The sequence below is a fragment of the Arachis stenosperma genome, chromosome 3 (genome assembly GCF_014773155.1).
Source record: "Arachis stenosperma cultivar V10309 chromosome 3, arast.V10309.gnm1.PFL2, whole genome shotgun sequence".
Lineage (NCBI taxonomy): Eukaryota > Viridiplantae > Streptophyta > Magnoliopsida > Fabales > Fabaceae > Arachis > Arachis stenosperma.
In genome coordinates, this window is record NC_080379.1 from 96,087,203 (window position 1) to 96,109,080 (window position 21,878).

Sequence of the window (21,878 nt, forward strand, 5' to 3'; positions counted from 1 at the left end):
TTGCTCAGGTCCCTCAATTTCAGCCAGAAAATACCTGAAATTACAGAAAAACACACAAACTCATAGTAAAGTCCAGAAATATAATTTTTGCATAAAAACTAATAAAAATATATTAAAAAGTAACTAAAACATACTAAAAACTACCTAAAAATAATACCAAAAAGCGTATAAATTATCCGCTCATCAATCATCAATCAAGAACAAAAATAAAAAAAACGCACCTCATAGTAGATGTAGCCCTAAAATCGTCGACCAGGGTTATTTTTTGTTCCCGAAATTTACAGTAGAGGTCTCTCACCGTGCCCACAAAGAAGCTCCCTCTTTTGCGCAAGCGAGCGACTTCGAGACGACCTTGAGCTCTCCGAAGTCATGGCTGCATTGCAACCTCTGGAACCCTAATAGACGTTTTTATTATTTTGGTTGGTGGTGAGTTTTTTTATTTAATCTCTATCTCTCCAACCAATTATATAAAAAAATAACTTAAATTTTTTAATCAATTAAAGGCATCAACTATCGGTAATAACCTAAAGGGTAAAAATGTCCAAAAAATTCGTTAATGGAGGGGAGGATGATTTTAAAGTGTTTGTGAACGTTGGGAATGATTTTAATAACAAAAGAAGGTCGGGGACGAATTTGATTTTCACCCCAGACCTTAGGAACGAAAAAAGTACTTAATCCTAATTTTTACTATTCTATTTTAATTTCTAAATTTTGTGTGAAAGAAAAAAAATAAATTATATTTTTTATTATTTATTCTATCTTATCTTCAATTTATCATCAAGTAAAATACAAAAACATTATTTTTTATGTTTCTATTCTTTATATTTTTTTATACTTGTTCTCATAATTATATGCCGCATACGTATTAATAATTCTTGTGAGAAGTAAGGCTAGAAGTGAGTCGAGTTAGATCAAATTTAAGTTCGACTCACAGAAAACTCACGAGTTGGCCCAAGCTAGCGAACTGGCATAAATAAGAGAATATAATATAATTTTATATCAATAAATCATAATTTATATATATTAAAAATATTTAAAAAGATCAATTTTATATATTGACTATCTATCAATTATAATTTTTTTACTCATGTCTTACATCAAAATTATATATAAAATATATATATATATATATAATCGAGTCCGCTTAAGAGTTAATGAATTGAGCTTATCAAAGTTCAAGCTCATCTCATTTAATATATGAACTCAATTTCAAGCTTAAACTTTGCTCAATAGCTCACAAATTTAGTTTATCGAATTATTAACAAGTCGAACTCGAATTAGTTCATGAGTTCGACTTGATTCAATTGCAGCCTAGGGAGAAGTGTTGCGAAACTGTGTTAGCTGCATTAAGGAATAACGAAAAGTCTTAGTACAACTACAAGGAAAAAATAATTTCTGATTTTTGTGTATGCCACGGCCGGTCTCATATGTTGCCACTCAACGGTGGCGGCCCAATCCAAAGAGGGTGAAGACGACAAGAAAGCCTCTAATAAGTTGTTTATGCCTGATCCAATAATTAAGGTTTATATAGCACAACCAAAGATTGAGAAAGAGAGACAGAAGATGAGGTGTCATAGGAGAAGAGACATAGAAAAAATAGAAAAGAAAAAAATAAATAAAAATGAGAGGCCTGAAATCGCTAGCCTTAAATTCTCTCTGTGCGTGTATGTGTACAAGAAGAGGCTACCCTGGCTTTAGTTTTCCCCTTGGCTTACCTTATCCTATCCACACTCTCTTTTCTCATTTGTTTTCATGTTTTATTTCTCTCTCTCTCTCAATATCTTCTCATGAACTAATCTCTACTTTACGTACCCTTTTTTCCGCTGAGTACTCCCACCTACACTTTGACTTGATCCTTAATTAAGCTCAAGATTCTTCCACACCCATTTCTGTTCAGTACTCAAAATTAAAGCTCTTATTAGCTTCCCGCACTTCTTCAGCTCCATTTATTTCCACAAACAAGATAACATCTATTTTTTTGCTTAGCTTCCGTGTTTGAAGTTAATTACAAGCAGGTTTCTTGAGATTCAAACTCCTATTACATATCGTGTTTATTGTGATTAATATATATTCTTTTTTGGCTTGTTGAGCCACATATCAACTGATGAAATGTGTTGATTTTTGAGGCACTGGTTGGTTAGATAGTTGCTGTTCTGTTTGTTCACAAAGAAACTTGACATAGTTTATGGACGGAGAATAGATTCTTCCCAGTTCACGTGCAGAAGGATTTCATTTAATTATTCGATGAATTCAACCATTGTGTCATAGTTATTTCCGTCGGAGAGGAAGCTTTATAATTGAACTGCCGGTTTAGTTTATTTTGAAGTACAATAATGGCTCCCAAAACTGGGAAAACCAAACCTCACAAAGCTAAGGGAGAGAAGAAGAAAAAAGAAGAGAAAGGTACGGTTCACATAATAATAACAATAATAATAGTCCATCCTGCATTCGATGCCTGTTTCATTTTCCCTTTCTGTTTATGTGTTGTGTTTGAATACAATGCCTTCTGTTTATGAAACATATATACAATAATTCCTTTGGCCGTAAAAATAGAAAGATCGATAGACGCAACATGTCTCTCATCTCCTTCATTCTTTTAATTATTCATTCTATTCTATTCATTGCTTCAAATCCTCGGTTATGAACTTGCTAACGTGACTCAACTTCAATATTATTGTGCTCTTTTGGTTCTTGCATTGTTATTGAAAAGTTTTTTTTTTTACCAGTTTTAGGAGTATGTGAGGTTCATGTTCTTTAATGTTATCAATATCTAATATTTTAAAAATATTATCTTATTTAGAGATTAATAAAAAAATATTAAATTGATATTTGCCATAAGTATGTAGTTTTTTATTATATTTATAAAATCTATTATTTAATTATAATAATTAATTTTATCTAAAGAATATTTTATTATATTAATAACCTTAATTTATCATAACTAATGTAAAATATATAGCAAAAATTAAAGATATAATTGAATTAATTAATAATGTAAAAAATGTGCAATATTAAACCGAAATCGCAGGTTCAAGTCTCTTTATCTTTGATTTAAAAAAAAATATATCACACAAAGACACAAAAACTTGTATATTGAAAGTTTGAAACAGGTCCGACGAGAACATGAGAAATTTTTTTTTCTCTCTTTAAATTGATTATTAACATTTATTAAAAATTGCTGATATAAAACAACTAATTAAGAAAAATATTTATACTCATTCTATAATAATTGTTATCAACTTTATATAATATAAAGAGATTTTATCATCCTTTGTATGTGGTAACCAAACATTAAAGCGGTGTTACTTATCTCAAATTTAATTGGCTCTGAGAATTCTCCACCTTATCCTATGAGAATTTTAATCAGAATCACATTGTATCCATTTGCAGTTTTGCCAACGGTCGTTGAGATTTCTGTGGAGACACCGGACGACTCGCAAGTTACACTTAAGGTATGGACTACGGATCGGCATTTCCAGTTTCTTTGTCTTTTTTCACAAATTAGGATACTTGAATTTCGTTCATATTCGTTTATTAACACTCAAATATTAATTTATCTTCTTTTCCTCCTTTTAATTCTTTCTTCTCTTCTTCAATCAACATAAATGCGTATTTATATCTAAAATGCTCCGAGTGAAATCAACTCTTATATATATATAATTATATATAGAGTCAAATCTCTTTGCTATAGAATAATCAAATCTTTTATTTGTGAAATAAAAAATCAGTCATTATTGTATTTTAATTTTGAATATAAATCTAGTTTAATTATTTTATTTATAAAATTTAATATAAATTTGAATATTTTAATTATATTATTTATAAAATTTGGTTATAAATATAAATATTTGGTCATTCCAAATTTCATATTTATATAATTTTTTTATTTTACTTTTATTAGAGAAAATGTTACACTATTTATATAAAGGAAAATTGAATCAATATCATGAATCATTCAATATATTTCTGTATATTTATAAATATTCTCCATATTATTTTAATATAATAATTAATCACAAAAAAAAAAATCAAATCTTTATCAAAGTCAGTAATGTAGTAATCAATTTCGCACTTTTCTCTAACACTAAAATTATTGATAATTTTTAGTTGTTTTACTTTCACTCATATTTTAATTATAAATTTGAATAAAGTTTAATTATATTATATATAGAGTTTTATTATAAATAAAATTTGTTTATTATATTATTTATAAAATTTGATTATAAATATGAAAATAGAGTTATTCTGTATTATTAGTTGAATTTTTGTATTCATGCAACGTGACAAATAAATTAAAAGTTTAACTAATATATATCTTAAAATTAAATGTTAAAATTATCATAAAAAAATTTTTAAAATAAAAGTAAAACAAATATATTTAAAAAAATTAAATTTTTTTATTTTCTATAAAATATCTTTTAATTAATAATTTTAACATGTATCCCTAAAACAAATTCAAAAATGAAATACGAATAAAATTCTGTTTTTTATTTTTAGCACGCGATTGTTTAGTACTATTTTGTATTTATGTTCTTTTGTCACAGGGTATTTCTACGGACAGGATCCTGGATGTGAGAAAGCTTTTAGCGGTACACGTTGAAACTTGTCATTTGACTAATTACTCCTTATCACACGAGGTATGCTTCTCTCTGTACTTCTGGATTTCCCGCGAGCTCAGAAAATTGGAAAAAATAATCTCACTTTTAAATTTATAAATTATTTTTTTAATTATATTTTTTATGCTCTTCTAACTACTTATAATTTTTATTTATCATATTAATATTTTATGATATTTTTATTTATATCCATAAAAATTATGGATAATTTAAAAAATATATATAACTAAAAAAAGTAAAGTTATCAATATGAAAATAATATTATCATCTTCCTAATTGGATGACTTAAAACCTACTTTTCCTATAATTAAATAAGAAGAGAGAAACTTAGAACTTCTTTGTTTGTGTTTTTATTTTAACATTTTTGTTTTTAAAATTTTGTAATAAAAGATAAAATAAAATATTTTCTTTTTTCTTAATAAAATAAAAAAATAAAATATTAAAAATAAAAAATAAAAACACATAATTTACCATTTTTTTAAATTAATAAAATTCTTTTTCGATAATACGTATTTTAACTATTGAAAAATGACAATTAGTCTATTATTTTTTCTTCTCATTAGACGCATGACTCTTGAATGAGAATTTTTGATAAAAAATGACGGAAAATACTTATATATCATGCATGTAACTTATATGACTTAGACTTTATTAATCCTGCGTGAATGATAACTATTTTATTGAGAATATTTAACTCCTATAGAATAATCAAAATAATATCTCAATCAAATAGTTTTCATCCTTTTGTAATATTATTTTGATAAATGTATAAGTAATAAATGGTCATAACCAATAGTTATCATATATATATATATAGAACAGGTAAAAGACAAATAATATAAGCTAATATTACACGTAAATTTTTTTTGCCATTTTTTTATCAAAAATTCTCATAGAAGGATTCATGTGTCTAATAAAAAAAAATGATAAAAAATAATTTTTCATTTTTCAATCATTAACATGTGAATTGTCTAAATTAAAAAATTAAAAAATAAAAACTGAAAAATATTTTACTACTCTTTTTAAATCTACTTCTTTCATGTTCTCTCTCCCTTTTTTCATATTTCTTTATTTTTTTATTTGAATCTATTGGGTTATTCATATTAGTATGAATAATTATATTCTACCATTTCTTATGGAATAATTGTTTTGATTTTTTTTAAAATTTAGATAACATTACTAAAATTTTTTAAAGAAATAATTATTTATAAAAAATAAAATATTATTTTAATTCCTAACGTTTAGATTATATTCTGATTTTGTTTTTAATGTTTAAAATATTTTATTTTTATTTTAAGCATTTTATTTTATCCTATTTTAACCCTCTTATCAAAATTAAATTTTTTTGTTCCCAAAAAAAAAACAATTTTTGCTCTATTATTATTTTGTTTTTATTATTCTGTCACTTACGCATTCAAATGACTACAATAGTTACCATGATCATTACAATTACAATATTTTTTTGTTATCTAAAAGAAAATTATAATGAAAAAAGAGTATTTTTTAAAGAAAAAATGTTAATATTGACCAGAAGATTAAAATAAAATAAATAATATTTAAAATAAAAAAATTTTTAAATATTAAGAATAAAATTAAAATTTAGTCTAAATATTAAAAATTAATATGAAATTTTATTCTTTACAAAAACTTAAAAAGTATACCATTTTTTAAGGAGTATAAATATAGATACATGTGGCCTGCGCCCATGTCCAAGAAGTTCTAGTTTATTTATTTGTTAAAAATATGTGAAAAATTGCACTGTTAGATTTGGATATAACTCTAATTAATCACTACTCCTAATAATTTAAAAAGTAAAATATTATTTTAATTTTTAATATTTAGGCAAAATTTTAATTTAATTTTAAATAATTTAAATATTATATTTTTGTTCTAAAAAATTTTAGACAAGTTTAATATTATCATACTATTAAATTTGACACTAATAATTAACAAAATAAATAATGTGTACATTAATAATATTATTATTTGAGATATATATTTTTCATGTATTAGAAAAATATAATCAAAACCGTCCTATAACTTCTCAATTTTTTTTGTACAAAATTACAAATCCTAACACTCAATTATCAAATACTTCAAAATTAAAGAAAAACTTTTATATTAATGATCGCTAATAGATCGATTTTACTCACATACTGAAATTAATTACTATTAGTAAATGATTACCATATGTTCATAACATGCAGAAAAAGAAATGAGAAAATTCCTAAAGATTTATATATTTCTTAAATTTCATTCTTATTTTTTAAAAATTTATGAATTAATATGATTAATTCAGGTTTTTAATATTTAAGCATGTAATTTAGTTATTCCTATTGAGTTTTTTTTAATAAATTAATAGTTAATTTATTTAAATTTTAATATTTAAACATGTAATTTAGTTATTTCTATTGAGATTTTTTTAATAAATTAATAGTTAATTTATTTTTATTTTAATTATTTAATTGGGATATAAGTATATATATTGAGAATGTCAAATTTAATTTTATAATTTTATAAAGTTAAATATTAGTTTAATAAAAATTAAATTTTGATTTGATTAATATGTTTTGAATAGTATAATTTAATTTTTTTTATAGTATTCTTAGTTATAAAAAACGGCTTGATAACTAGGAGTTTTATTTTCAAGATAATAATAAGTGAATACAAAATTTTTTTGTTGTCAAGTCGCTTCTTGTAAATAAGAGATAAATTTATTTTTGGCAAGCTTCTACCTTTTAAAACTTATCTCTATTGTCAGAAAATTTGTGTTAGTACTCATATATTAAATTTTATACTCCCAAATTATCTAGATAAAATATAAAATTAAATCTCTAAAATTATAGTGTTCAAAACCTATCAATCAAATCAAAAATTTGATTTTAATAGACTAACGTTTAGTTTTATAAAATTATCAAATAAAATTTGACATTTTCAATATATATACTTATATATATAGAAACAAATAAAAATTTATTTTTGTATTTTATTCTTTTTAATGTGATTAAAGTCTAAGATGAAATTTAATAAATAAATAAATCAAGTTAAATATTTGATTATAACATAGGTATTAAATTAAAAGAATGATAAGTTAATTATAATTAAATAATAACAGGACAGTATTGAATTCACTTAAAAAAAATTTTGGGATTGAAATAAGATATTTAAAAGTTTTTAGAATTGAAATATGACGTATAAAACGTTAAGGATCAAATTAGAATTTAGTTCAAATGTTAGAGACTAAAATAATATTTTATTCTAATTTAAATTTATAATATGAAGATAATATAAGTTTATAAGTTTTAAATAAAACATCCACCCGAACAAATTGTCTATGGGATTAGAGGAAGGAGAAAAAGTGATGCACTGGGAAGCTTTTCTAAAACAAGTTAGCACCGTTGGGCGTTGGCTAATACAATTTTCAACCATTTAAGTCTTTTGGTCTATCCTTCTTTGAAGCATCAGTTTTTTCTATCTTCTAAGCAAAAGAATGATGAAGTGAGAAAACATGAACAGATTAATGTCATTAATCACTTTTGTGAATTAATCTCGACAAATAAATAAACATTATAAAGACAAATAGTAATTATCTACAAAAGTGATTAATCCCTAAAATTATTGTCACAAAAAAACCTTAAAATTATTATTATTATTATTATTATTATTATTATTATTATCTTTTTTTGGTGTGATGGATCAAGATTAATCCTCATTTGTTTTTTACTTTTCAACCCTTTTTACCAAATTTTTTTAAATGTTTTTAAAGTGATGCAATGGATTAATGGAGTTAACCAAAAAGATCCCGCCTGGCGACTGGCGTTAACGAAGTTCGTTATTGGTTGCACAGGTGCGAGGTGCTAGGCTGAAGGATTCAGTGGAAATCGTGTCCCTCAAACCCTGCCACCTTGCCATCGTCCGGGGTAAGTTCTTCATTCTTCGTATCGTATATTCATGTTACGACTCTTTTAGTAATGTATAATCTTTTCAAAAATTATTATTAAAATGTCTACTTTTTAAATTAATTATCATAAAAAATTAATTATCACTGTAGTGAAAAAGAACATTTAAAGAATTAGTTATAAAATTGAAATTAGTAATGAAATATGATTTTTTATACTTCATCATTATTTATTTAATTTATTTTTAATATATATTTTATATTTAAATATATTATAAATAAAAAATACTTAATTTTAAATATACATATATTTTTGGTGTCTTTTTAATATATATATATATATATATATATATATAGTTAAAATGTATATAATATTTATTAAATTTAATTTTAAATTTAAGATTTTATTATTTTGTTATATAAAATTTATAAAATTATATACATTAACTATACGTCAGCTGAATCTGATTTAATCTAATTTATTTTGATTGAATTTAAGATTGAATTAGAGTATTAAACTGAGTTACCTAATTTTACTTTTATCAATTTAATAAAAATATTATTTATATACTAAAATTAATTATTAATATATTTATATATAAATATATGTATAATTTAATTTATTTTTAATATATATTTATATTTTAATATATATTTTATATTAATAATTAATTTTCGTATCTGATTTTTGTATACAACTCATATAATTGCCAATTTAATTGTATGAAAGATTCTAATGTCAAACTACACCCGCTAAAACTTTGGTTCACCAATTTGTGGATTGAATCAGCTGGTTTCGTCCGGTTTTGATAACTGAAATTTAACTGACCAACTCTCTCGCCACTCCTCTTCTTTTCTTTTCTCCAATTTTTTTTTTATTGAAGTTTTCAATTTATTTATTTAATTACTATTTTCTAGAGGACTACAGCGAAGATCTCGCCGTCGCTCACATCAGACGACTCCTTGACATCGTCGCATGCACCACCTCCTTGGGCAAGTCCACCGCCAGCAGGTCCACTGTCAAAGAACTCGCCGCCGCCAAAGACTCTGTTTCCGTGGACAACGAACAGTCGCAGCAGAGCTTTGGCCCAGAAAATGGGTCCCAAACGAGTCCAAAGCCCAAGCCCAGCGACCCGAATTCGGATTCTGGAAATGCCAAGAGCGAGAAGGCAGAGAAATTGGAGGGAGACATATCCATGTGCCCCCCACCCAGACTCGGACAGTTTTATGATTTTTTTTCATTTTCGCACCTTACGCCGCCGTTTCAATGTAAGCATTTCTTCTCTTCCCCGTTTCTATAATTGCTGTGTCTGCAAATGTGTTTTCTAGGGGAGTCAAAGAGGGTAACCCGTCCCACCAAGCCCGTCCCGTCCTTTCGAAGTGTCGTTTTCATTTTCATCGCAGCACCATGTTGTTTTACTAAGCAGAAGTGAGAAAGTTCATATCGTTGAAGAAGAATTGTAACGTAAAAGACTTTAAACTAGTAAATGCTCAAATTACTCCCTGGAATTTCTTTGAATGAAGTTGGTTCTCAATTTCTATTTCTTGTTTATTTTCCCCCTTAAATGTTAGGTACTAAGTTGTTTTAAAAAATACTCTAGAACCAACTTGATTCAAGCATGAAATTTGAGGGACTAACTTGAGTATTCACTCAAAAGTTTATGCTTTTAAAACTTTTGAGTTTAATTTTCATGCACTTACAGTGTAAAAAATGTGCAATCACAACCGTTTTTCTTGGATAACCATTCACCCGGTCAATCTAAAAGATAATATTATGTGATTGGATGTAGGTGTAAAATGGTTTTACATGATAGTGTATTAAAAATAAATTCTTAAGCCAACGCATTATTTATTTGTTTTATTTATTTATTTATTTTTGAAGAATTTAATTTTGATGCATTGTCCGTGTAATGTAGTTTTACACGAGCATCCAATTACGTAACGCCACATCAGTCAAAATAACTACCTTTACATTGACCGCATGAATGATCATCCAAAAAAACGGATATGATTGCACGAATTGTTACACTGTCAGTGCATCAAAATTAAACTCTATTTTTGAAATTGCATGCATTTTGCAATGTAAAAACGATGTAGCTTCTGGCATTGTAGAAAAAAAAAATGTTATTTTCTTTTACTCAAATGAATCTATATATGTTTGTGGAAATATTTTAGATAAAATTCTTTAAGGCAAACGGTATTTAATTTTTATTTGATTGTTTTCTTTTTTTACAACTTCTAATTCAGTTTCCTCTTTAATAAATTTGTTACAATGTAGTTTACAGGCAAATGGGTTATGCCCGTGGATTTTAGCTTGGTTGAATAAGTAATCAAACTATTCAGGCACGGGAAACCAAGAAGACTTTGGTTGATGCTAGATTGAATCCAAAGCTATGTTCTTTTTTGAAATACTTTTTGTTTTCTTGCAGACATACGGAGATCAAACCGTCCATTCCTTGAGGATAAGACAGAAAATGATTTCTTTCAGATTGATGTGAGGATCATGTTGTTAACAGTTTAGCAGCCGGTTTTGTTGTTGTTGGGGTGTGTGTGTGTGCACGAGCCTTTTTGATTGAGCTTTGGTAGACTAACTCATCTTTGATGTGGGATTGCTATGGATATGGCATGTGCAGGTCAGGGTTTGCAGTGGTAAACCGACTACTATTGTTGCTTCAAGAACAGGATTCTATCCTGCTGGAAAACGTCTTCTTGTCTGTCATACTTTGGTTGGTCTTCTTCAGCAGATAAGCAGGGTGTTTGATGCTGTAAGTTTAGTGGTTGCTTACGGTTGATGCTATAAATTATTTCTGGCCCTTTCGGATCACTTAATTTGATTACTGTTTGACTATTTGAAGGAATAGAAGAGTTGTCGGATTATTTTAAAATTTTTACTTTCTTTTCAAAGTATATGTTTATGTTAGTAGAATGTGAAGGTCCAAAGGATGCCTGAGTGAATTTCATTTGTAAGCTTTGAATTTGCCTGTGTTTGACAGGTATAAATGTAGAAGTCGTCCTTGAAAACAGCAGCATAGCATGAAAATTAATACTCATAACCCATATCCATCTCTCTCTCTTAGTCTCTTTCCCCCTTCCCCCTTAAAATTAAAATCTTTTTAACATGGACTCCTATCCTGTGTTTCTTTTCTGTACAAAAACCTATCATCATATCTAATGAATTCGAAACAGTGTAAATAAATGAAAGCACTGGAAGCAAATACATGAGAGATCTAATTTCATAAACATTATATTGTATCTTTAAAGTTACCCCACGAAATTGATGGTGCATTGCTCTAAACAATATCTATTTCCTTTTATGAATTAATAATAATGTATTGCAATCTTTCATGCAGGCCTACAAAGCTTTGATGAAAGCTTTCACGGAACACAATAAGGTATATACTTCTCATCATAAATTTTCACACTACTCTGCTACCTATACTAGACGTTCTTAATATCATAGTGGCATCTTTTCAGTTCGGCAATCTTCCTTATGGTTTTCGTGCAAACACTTGGGTTGTTCCTCCAGTTGTTGCTGACAATCTATCTACATTTCCTCCACTTCCCGTGGAAGATGAAATGTGGGGTGGAAATGGTGGTGGGCAGGGCAGAGATGGTAAACATAAAAAGAGACGGTGGGCCAGAGATTTTGCAATACTAGCTGCAATGCCTTGTCAAACAACAGAAGAGAGGCAAATTAGAGATAGGAAAGCGTTTCTTCTTCACAGTTTATTTGTCGACGTGTCGGTCTTTGAAGCTGTTTCAGCAATACAGCATCTTAAAGATAGTAGGCAAAGCCCTTTCAGTGATACAACTATTCCAATTTCCTATGAAGAAAGAATTGGAGATTTGACTATAAAGGTAACAAGAGATGTATGTGATGCAAGTTTGAAATTGGACTGCAAAAATGATGGGAATAAGGTTCTTGGATTGTCGGAGGAAGAACTTGCTCAGAGAAACTTGCTTAAAGGCATAACTGCTGATGAGAGTGCAACTGTTCATGTAAGTGATATAATAAGTGTTGTGGACCTATTAGAATTCCCCTAAGTTCCTTTTTGATAAATCATTCTTTTGCTCTTGTAGGATACTCCTACTTTAGGTGCAGTAATTATACGACATTGTGGCTACACAGCTGTTGTGAAAGTTTCAGCTGAAATGGATTGGGAGGGGAGTCCTGATTCCTTGGAAGTTTCTATTGAAGACCAGCCTGAAGGAGGTGCAAATGCCTTAAATGTTAACAGGTAATTTTAATCACTGCCTTGATCTACTTTGGTTATTGGGTACCATCATGTGTACCTACACAAATTTAATTCTTGGGTTGCATTCTTGTAAACTTTAACCTGTGAAATCATACACCAATAATCAGGAAAAATGCTGGCTTGGCAAATTATAGTGCAATAGCGACAATCTGTTTTGGTATATCTGCTTTTATAAGTTTTTGATATGACCCTATTAACATATTAGCTTCAGCGTGAGGATGTTTTTAATTAGTTTTCTTGGATATTATTATTATTATGATAATATTTTCTTTCCTTTCTTTATTTTTTATTTTAATTTTTAAAACAAAATTAGCTTGAGGATGCTGTTGCATAAGTCATCTACACCCCAATTGTCAAATACAACTCAACGACTCCAGAGCACAGATAATGAAAATTCACGTTCTGCGGTGTCCTTGGTTAAGAAAGTTCTAGAGCAAAGTTTACATAAACTAACGGAAGAACCCACAAGATATAATAAGTCCATCAGATGGGAGCTAGGGGCATGTTGGGTGCAACATTTGCAAAATCAAGCTACGGGAAAGACAGAGACAAAAAAGACGGAAGAAGCGAAACTTGACCCTGCTGTGAAGGGTCTTGGGAAGCAAGGTGGGTTGCTGAAGGAATTGAAGAAAAAAATTGACAACAGGCACTCTAAAGTTGAACATGGGAATGATATTTCCACCTGTAATGGTGTTGATATAAACAAGCTAGATGCCAGTCAACAGCATTTAGAGAAACAAGATGAAGAAAAGGAAACAATATGGAGAAAACTGCTTTCTGATGCTGCATATACAAGACTCAAGGAATCGAAAACTGGTCTTCATCTGAAGGTTGTTTAATCTGTATCTTCCTTTTTCTCTGTGCATAAATTGTAATGTGATTCTCCCAAAGATTACATGAAATTTGTACTATCTAATGGTATTATCATAATAGTTCTGAAAATTAAGGATATACTTTGATACAATACTTTATTGGTTCTTTATCTATACAGTCACCTGATGAATTGAGGGAAATGGCCTACAAATATTATATTGATACTGCCCTTCCAAAGCTGGTTAGTTTCTTACTTATTAACATGTTTATCTGTTACTGTGGAATATATTTGATTATTGTGCCTTCAAATTCCTAGGTGGCAGATTTTGGCTCCCTTGAGCTCTCACCAGTTGATGGAAGGACATTGACTGATTTCATGCATACTAGGGGCTTGCAAATGTCTTCCTTGGGAACAGTGGTAATATATTTAATCATTCATCTTCTGTTGCACCCTTTAACCAACTGTTTTGCAGTGTTTCTCTTTGACATTGTGCAAAATAGATCAAATGAAAATTTGGTGATGCTGCTAACTATGGCTGTTTTTTATGAAACAATTGATAAACGAAAACCATATACTATTACAGTATTGCAGCAGAAGAAATATAATGAACTGGCTTTTATAGATTCCATGGATTGAGAATGGAATGGAATGTCCTCTCCCAGGTTACAGTTTGGTAGCTTTAGGATTAGCACTCCCATGTTTGTACATAGAACCAAAGTTGGTCCAAATGATTTGAATATCTGTCATGGTATAAACAAATAAGTTTAGCAAATTTCAGTTTTAACATATGTGTTCAAGCAACATAGGATGATAGGAATAGAAAATTAAATCTCATTCCAAATAGTATGTTAACTCAGACCCCACTTCCATTTGAGAATCTTCATTCTTAATTATGTAACGAGGTATGAGATAGAATCACAATTCTCTACTTTTGGAACGGAGCAGAGGATGCTTAGTAGTAGTCTGCACATTTCTCAATTTATATGTCATCATAGCATCTTAATCTACTGTTTCCTGACATTCTACTACAACAAACTTGCTCTTGCTCTCCTTTAGGTTTGCAATATGTCTCAAAGACACTGTTCCCACACGGGGCACACGCATGCGTGCACACACACAACTTTAACAATAATATGTTATCTTAATTCTGTTTTCAATTGCCAGGTTGAGCTTGCAGATAAGCTTCCACATGTACAATCACTATGTATTCATGAAATGATTGTTCGAGCCTACAAGCACATCTTGCAAGCTGTTGTTCCAGCAGTTGATGATTTTTCTGATTTGGCTTCATCGATTGCCGCATGCTTAAATATTTTATTTGGAACACCATCTTCTGATTCTGATACTAATGATGCCGAGATAACTAGTTGTTATGAATTGAAATGGAAATGGGTAGAATTATTTCTTTTGAAGAGGTTTGGGTGGCAATTTAAGCATGAGAGTTGTCAAGATTTAAGAAAGTTTGCAATTCTTCGTGGACTGTGCCATAAGGTTAGAAAAAAAATACACACTAGGTCGATTTTGTAATACTGTGATATGCTCTATTTTGTTCCCTTATCCAATATGAGAATCTTTTGACAGGTTGGGGTTGAGCTGGTTCCGAGGGACTATGATATGGATAGAGCCTCTCCTTTCAGAAAGTTTGATGTTGTAAGCATGGTTCCCATATATAAGGTAAAATATAGTACAAAGTGAGTTGGTTGTAAGGAAAATTCCATCACTATTATTATTATTGTTGTTGTTGTTGTTGAATTGTAATTGTGATTGTTTCTGCAGCATGTGGCATGCTCATCTGCTGATGGTCGCACACTGTTGGAATCGTCGAAGACGTCATTGGATAAAGGTAAATTGGAAGATGCTGTCAATTATGGCACTAAGGTATGTTTAAATTCAATCATCTTACAATATAGTTTGTTCACAAGACCAATAGTTAAATGAATTAACATTCCACATTCAATGTTGAAGGCGCTTTCAAAATTAGTGTCAGTATGTGGGCCTTACCATAGAATGACAGCGGGAGCATATAGCCTTTTGGCTGTTGTGCTTTACCATACTGGAGATTTCAATCAGGTCTGTGTTTTATATATTTTAAGTGCTCTTTGTTTATTCATCAGAAATGGTGACATTTGCTGTGAAAATGAATAGCAATTGATGTGCGCTATGTCAGGGTCAAACTATTTCTAATGTACAAAACTTGTTGATTTTATAATTCACTAAATTTTCCAAATATTGGGGGGAAAGAGCATTTTTTTTCTGGACGTGAATTACATCTTTTCTGATATAAATATTTATTCTTATACTGAGCACAAAATTAAAATATGGTAGAGAAATTTTGCAAGTTGCAACATTATCTTATTCGTCCCAGTCGATACTCGATACCAAATAGTATTACATAAAGCAGACCGCTATCAACATTTATTCATTGCAAAGTCTTCAACTGATAAATATTTTTTTTTATAAATTTGTTAGTGGTGGAAAACATATAATACACTAGGTTCTGTAACTTACATTTTCTTCTCTAGTAATTTTGCTAAGTTTTGATGGAAATATCATTTCCTAGTAAATGTATTATAGCCTGAACATGTGATAGTAATGCTCAGGTTGCAGCAGAGAATTCCTTTGATGATGACAATTTTCTTACATAAATTTTGATTATTGCAAATGACTATTTCAATTAAGAATATAAGGTTGACATTTTCTTAACTCATTTGGAAACATAGACACAGAACAATAAAATATCTACTTGCTAAGCTAAAGTAATTCTAGTCAGTATCATCGTAATAATTGTAGCTATGATTTTGTTAGGCAACTATCTATCAGCAAAAGGCACTTGATATTAATGAGAGAGAGCTTGGACTGGACCATCCTGATACCATGAAAAGTTATGGAGACCTTGCTGTTTTCTACTATCGACTCCAACATACAGAGTTGGCTTTAAAGTATATTTCCCTATCCTATTAAATTGTTGAATTATTATACGATATCATAACGTTTGTGGTTCAATGTATGAGAATCTATTGTTCCAATCTTCTGGGATCCTTTCTATCTCTATTCTTTCTTCATAAAACTAACATTATGGTAAAGTAATAATACTGTCATTGGAACAAAATTCTAAAAGTGGTTCAAGTCCTCAGAATTTGGCCATTCCTTTGTCTATAATTACCTTAAAGTATGATTCGCAATTGTAAACTAGTAATCTTTGATGGTTTGTTTTATATCATTGTGGGGACCATTGATTAAAATCACAGATAGGAGTGTCATCCCATGAATTCATTAACCTAATTGCTTTAGTAGTTGTTGTTCAAATTATAGGGATCTGGCAGTAAGAGATGATATATGCTGGCTAATGTATATAAAATTGGTCATGGTATCAAATGGGAAACTCCTGTGAGTTATTCTTGTTCTGCTGCCGAAATTGATTTTGACCAATTTTATATTTTTCCTTATATGCTAGGTATGTCAATCGAGCACTATATCTTTTGCACCTTACTTGTGGACCTTCACATCCAAATACTGCTGCCACCTACATTAATGTAGCCATGATGGAAGAAGGATTGGGAAACGTCCATGTTGCTCTCAGATATCTTCATGAAGCTTTAAAGTGTAATAAAAGGTTACTTGGAGCTGATCATATTCAGGTTCTTTCTCATTCCAAAGCATGAGGAATTTTCCATGTGTTGCATGAGTCCTTATTTTAGAATGGCTTGACATGGTTCTAGAACTTTTGAAACTTAGAAGCATGCTCATCTATGTGCACTAATTAATGTCGGACTACGTTCAAATGGATAGTAAAGAAGTGGGACACGACATAGTTTATTTGGTGACAAAAATAGGGATTCTAAGCTAACCACTTTTATTCAACCTTTTCTTCATGATTCATGAAGATTAAAATTTGTAACAGACTGACTTATAATTGTTGGAAACAAATAGGTTTTCAAAATCTAGCTTGACTTGAACCACAATGGTTTCTGGGTTTGAACCTTTTGAGCCACTATTTTATTGTCAATACTAAAAGCTCAAATACAACTTGGTTCCAAAGTGGTGGGTTTACAAAACCTAAAAGTTGGAGATTTGGGCACACCTGGTGGCCATTAATTAGCTGAATCAAGTAAAATGAAATTCTTGCCAAAAATTAAAATAAATAGATAACTCAACATGATATTTAAGTACAAAAGATTTTAAAGAAGATGAGGGAACCAACATTTAGTTAGCCAACACTAGCCAACTTTGGGGTTTATAATTTAAGGTTTAGGGTTAAGGGTATATAATTTGGTTGATTCTAGTATGAGTATACTATGGTGACTACGGTGATTATGCAAGTGTTGTTAAAATTAAAGTTACATTTTCTTTTACATTTTAGTAACACTTTTTTTAAGCAATACTTTTTAAAGTGTTGTTTGACAATAAAAAACCTTACTTTAATTTTAGCAACACTTTTTGAAACATGATAGCCACCGTATCATAGTCATACTAGAACTATAATTTAGTGTCTAAAATTTAAGATAAGCAAAAAGTTATTTTAAAAAAGTTTATTAATGTTGGCTGCAAAAAGTTGCTTCTCTAGCATTACTCATGCGAGGCCATCCTTCTCTTTTATGTGACGTTTGCTTTTCAAACTTAAACGAGCTGACATAATATGATTTTCTGTTATTTGCAAAAGAAATAAAAATTAAAAAAATTGTTTGGTTGGACTTTGATGCCTTGAACATAAAGCTTAGATCGTTCTTATAGTGGAAGTTCAATTCAATTGATCTTGCAAGTTAAAAACCGATAAATCTTTTAATAGACACTATTTGTTCTACACAATGTATAAGTCACAATTATAGTTGAAAAATCAATCGAGAACAGAAAATATTAGATCATATCATATCTTGATTTCTAACAAATTCTTAGAAATGCAATCAAATCTTGTACTGGTTTATGTGGTCACATGCCATTGTTTTTGTTGGCACATTATACGCTTGAGTTCTTGGTTCATATTAATTAGATTAGGGTAACTGGCATCTTTAACTTGTTTTATGAATTCATGGCTTATTCAGACAGCTGCAAGCTATCATGCAATAGCGATTGCTCTTTCTTTGATGGAAGCATACTCACTAAGTGTTCAGCATGAACAAACAACCCTCCAGATATTGCAGGCTAAACTTGGCCCTGATGATCTAAGGACACAGGTAGGTTGCTATTCGATGGTAGATCAAATACATTCCAATTGTTTTTCTTGTTCTTCAAGCCTACATGAATCTATTACAGGATGCTGCTGCTTGGCTAGAATACTTCGAATCAAAGGCTCTGGAGCAACAGGAGGCTGCACGCAATGGCACACCTAAGCCAGATGCCTCAATTTCCAGCAAAGGTCATTTAAGGTACTCATTACAATTAGCACAAGTCCTCCTTATTTGAGTAACCCTGATTCAGTTCACAACATTTTCACTGTCTCTGAATGGCCTGCAAGACTTGAAATTTAAATTTAATTTCCATTTTAGAAAGAAAAAAATATTCTCTGAAATTTTATGCCTATAAAAATGATTTTATCAGTGTGTCAGACCTTTTGGATTACATAACACCTGATGCTGATCTGAAAGCAAGAGAAGCACAGAAAAAGGCCCGTGCGAAGGTATCACATAACTCCTTTCATCTATGAATACACTTGTCCTTTCCTGGGTACTTCCTTCTTTTCTCTATATTTCATTGAATGAAACCATTTTTCATGAATCTTACAGTTAAAGGGAAAACCAGGCCAAAACTGGGAAACTACATCAGATGAAAATCACAAGGTTGAAGATGTGTCTCAAGGTTATTCACTTGCTGAGACTACAAGTGACAAAGAAAATAAAACAGAAGCTCATTTGGAAGAACACAGGATTCATAAAGTTGAGACCACTCACTTAGATGAAGCACAAACAGTACTGAACGAAAGCAATAATATGGCTCAAGATGACAGCTCAGATGAAGGATGGCAAGAGGCTGTACCTAAAGGTCGTTCACTTACAGGGCGCAAAACTGCTTCGTCGCGGAGGCCTACCCTAGCAAAACTGAATACAAATTTCATGAATGTTTCTCAGTCGTCAAAATATCGGGGCAAACCTACAAATTTTTCTTCTCCAAGAACAAACATAAATGAGACTTCTTCCATTGGTCCATCCTCTCCTGTATCAAAAAAGTTCCTCAAGAGTGCAAGCTTCAGTTCTAAAATAAATAGCCCCAACTCGCAAGCTGTTGGAGCAGATAAATCAGGGGATTCAAATTCAAAGTCAGCTCCGGCAAGTCCAGCTGATAACATAAAAGCTGCTGCTCCTAGCAGTGCCATCAGTATTAAGTCAGCAGGTAAACTTTTCTCTTATAAAGAAGTTGCCTTAGCCCCACCTGGTACAATTGTCAAGGCTGTGGCTGAACAGTCACCAAAAGGAAACCCTGATGTGAGTCATGAGATAGTTGCAACAAAGGAGATTGATAGTTATGTGCCAAGTACAAAGGTTGCAGAGGAAGATTATGGTCAGAAACCAATCGATGATAATCAGCAAAGCTTGGTACATGAACACAAAGAAAAACAATTGGTGATTGATATGGTAAAAGGTAATGAGGTCCAACATGAGGTTGTGGAAGTTGAATCCCAGGAGCAGAGAATAGCCAATGATGATTTGGTAGATAAAAAAGTTGAAGAAGTTAATATCACTACCATGGAGGTAGAGAATTGGCATATAAGCAACAATGCCTATGAAGATTCATCAGTGATAGAAGTGATAGAAATTTGCCAAGCAACTTCCTCTGATCCAAATCCCCTACCAAGGTTAGTTGAAGATTCAAAACATTTGTTTGACAACGATGACTCTGTCTCAAAAGAGAAGGTCAAGGAAGATGAGAAGCAACAAGTTATTAAGACACTACCAGCCGAAGGAGAAAAGCAAGATGCATTAGAAACAGGAAAAGAACCAACCAAGAAACTGTCTGCAGCTGCACCACCATTTAATCCATCTACAATTCCAGTTTTTGGTTCAGTTCCAGTTCCAGTTCCAGTTCCTGTACCAGGTTTCAAGGATCATGGGGGAATTTTGCCACCACCAGTAAATATTCCTCCCATGCTTGCAGTCAATCCCCGAAGATCAGCTCATCAGTCAGCAACTGCACGGGTTCCATATGGTCCGCGAATATCTGGTGGTTACAACAGATATGGGAATCGTGTTCCACGGAATAAAAGTGTATTCCACTCCTCAGGTGAACACACCATTGATGGCAATCCCAACAGCCCTCCTAGAATAATGAATCCACATGCAACTGAGTTTGTACCTGGGCAACCTTGGGTTCCAAATTGCTATACTGTACCTGCTAACGGATACCTGGCTCCTCCAAATGGAATTCCAATTTCACCAAATAGTTTCACACCCATGTCTCCAAACGATATCCCAGTGTCACCCAGTGGACTTCCTACTTCATTAAATGCTATCCCAGTGAATCAAAACGGGCTTGCAACATCTCCAACCAGTTCTACAGATTCAGCACAAGTTGTAAATGTTGAACCGAATTCTGAAAACAAGGATCAAGCTCTCGATGAGGAAAACAAAGATGCCTCCTCAGCGGAGGTGATCATATGTGAGAGTGAGCAGCAGCAAGCTGAGCAAAATCCTGGAAATGTATCTGCTGCCATTGATGAAAATTGTTGTCCGAGAACGGAAGAGAAGCATGCAGGCTTTGGCTTGACAGCTGGTTGTAGTGAAGAGGATAAAGTGACCACCAGCAAGGAAACATTAGATGAGGAAAAGCCAAGCAAGTGCTGGGGAGATTATAGTGATGGCGAAGTGGAGATGATTGAGGTCGCAAGTTAAATAATGACATGCTTTTTCTGACCTGTCAAGCTACCCTGAATGTGATGCCGGGGACTGGACTTAAAGTTCTTTAACCTGAATTTTCACGGCGGAATTGACTTAAAAGTTCTTTCAAGCAATGTGAATTTTATATACATATTAGTTCTACTCGTTTACTGTGATTAAGAGGATCAGGTTTTATAGCCTGTTTTGGGATGTTACCATGGAAGGATTTGTAGATTAACTATCTGGCACTGTCTTCAATCTTTTCCTAATATATATATTTTTCCTGAGATATCGGCATATCGCCTGCTTTGCGGTCATAAGACTCTGAACTGATGACGTGGTGTCATTTTTGAGGCCTGTGTATGTTTTTCCAAGTGGTTATCTTTGTAGCAGACGTTGTATTCATGAATTTGTTCATAATTCTAGTTTGAAACGGTATCTTTCATTTGATAAATGACAATATTCAGCACCAAAGGTGATGAAATATCA

The 21,878-nt window shown here is 30.9% G+C and overlaps 1 protein-coding gene across 1 annotated transcript; it reads left to right on the forward strand.

Moving 5' to 3' along the window:
- Nucleotides 1-1,721: 1,721 nt before the first annotated feature.
- Nucleotides 1,722-21,680, forward strand: LOC130966005 (protein REDUCED CHLOROPLAST COVERAGE 2). The gene is made up of 24 exons (XM_057890752.1): nt 1,722-2,015; nt 2,127-2,403; nt 3,391-3,452; nt 4,545-4,637; nt 8,464-8,536; nt 9,433-9,783; nt 10,944-11,008; nt 11,148-11,279; nt 11,865-11,906; nt 11,989-12,513; nt 12,595-12,752; nt 13,084-13,600; nt 13,762-13,824; nt 13,900-14,001; nt 14,749-15,075; nt 15,166-15,258; nt 15,361-15,462; nt 15,550-15,654; nt 16,390-16,523; nt 17,039-17,222; nt 18,624-18,755; nt 18,835-18,947; nt 19,120-19,198; nt 19,305-21,680. Exons 2-24 carry the CDS (start codon nt 2,334-2,336, stop codon nt 21,402-21,404), a joined length of 5,622 nt encoding a protein of 1,873 aa, XP_057746735.1. The 5' UTR covers nt 1,722-2,015; nt 2,127-2,333; the 3' UTR covers nt 21,405-21,680.
- The last annotated feature ends 198 nt before the right edge of the window (nt 21,681-21,878 follow it).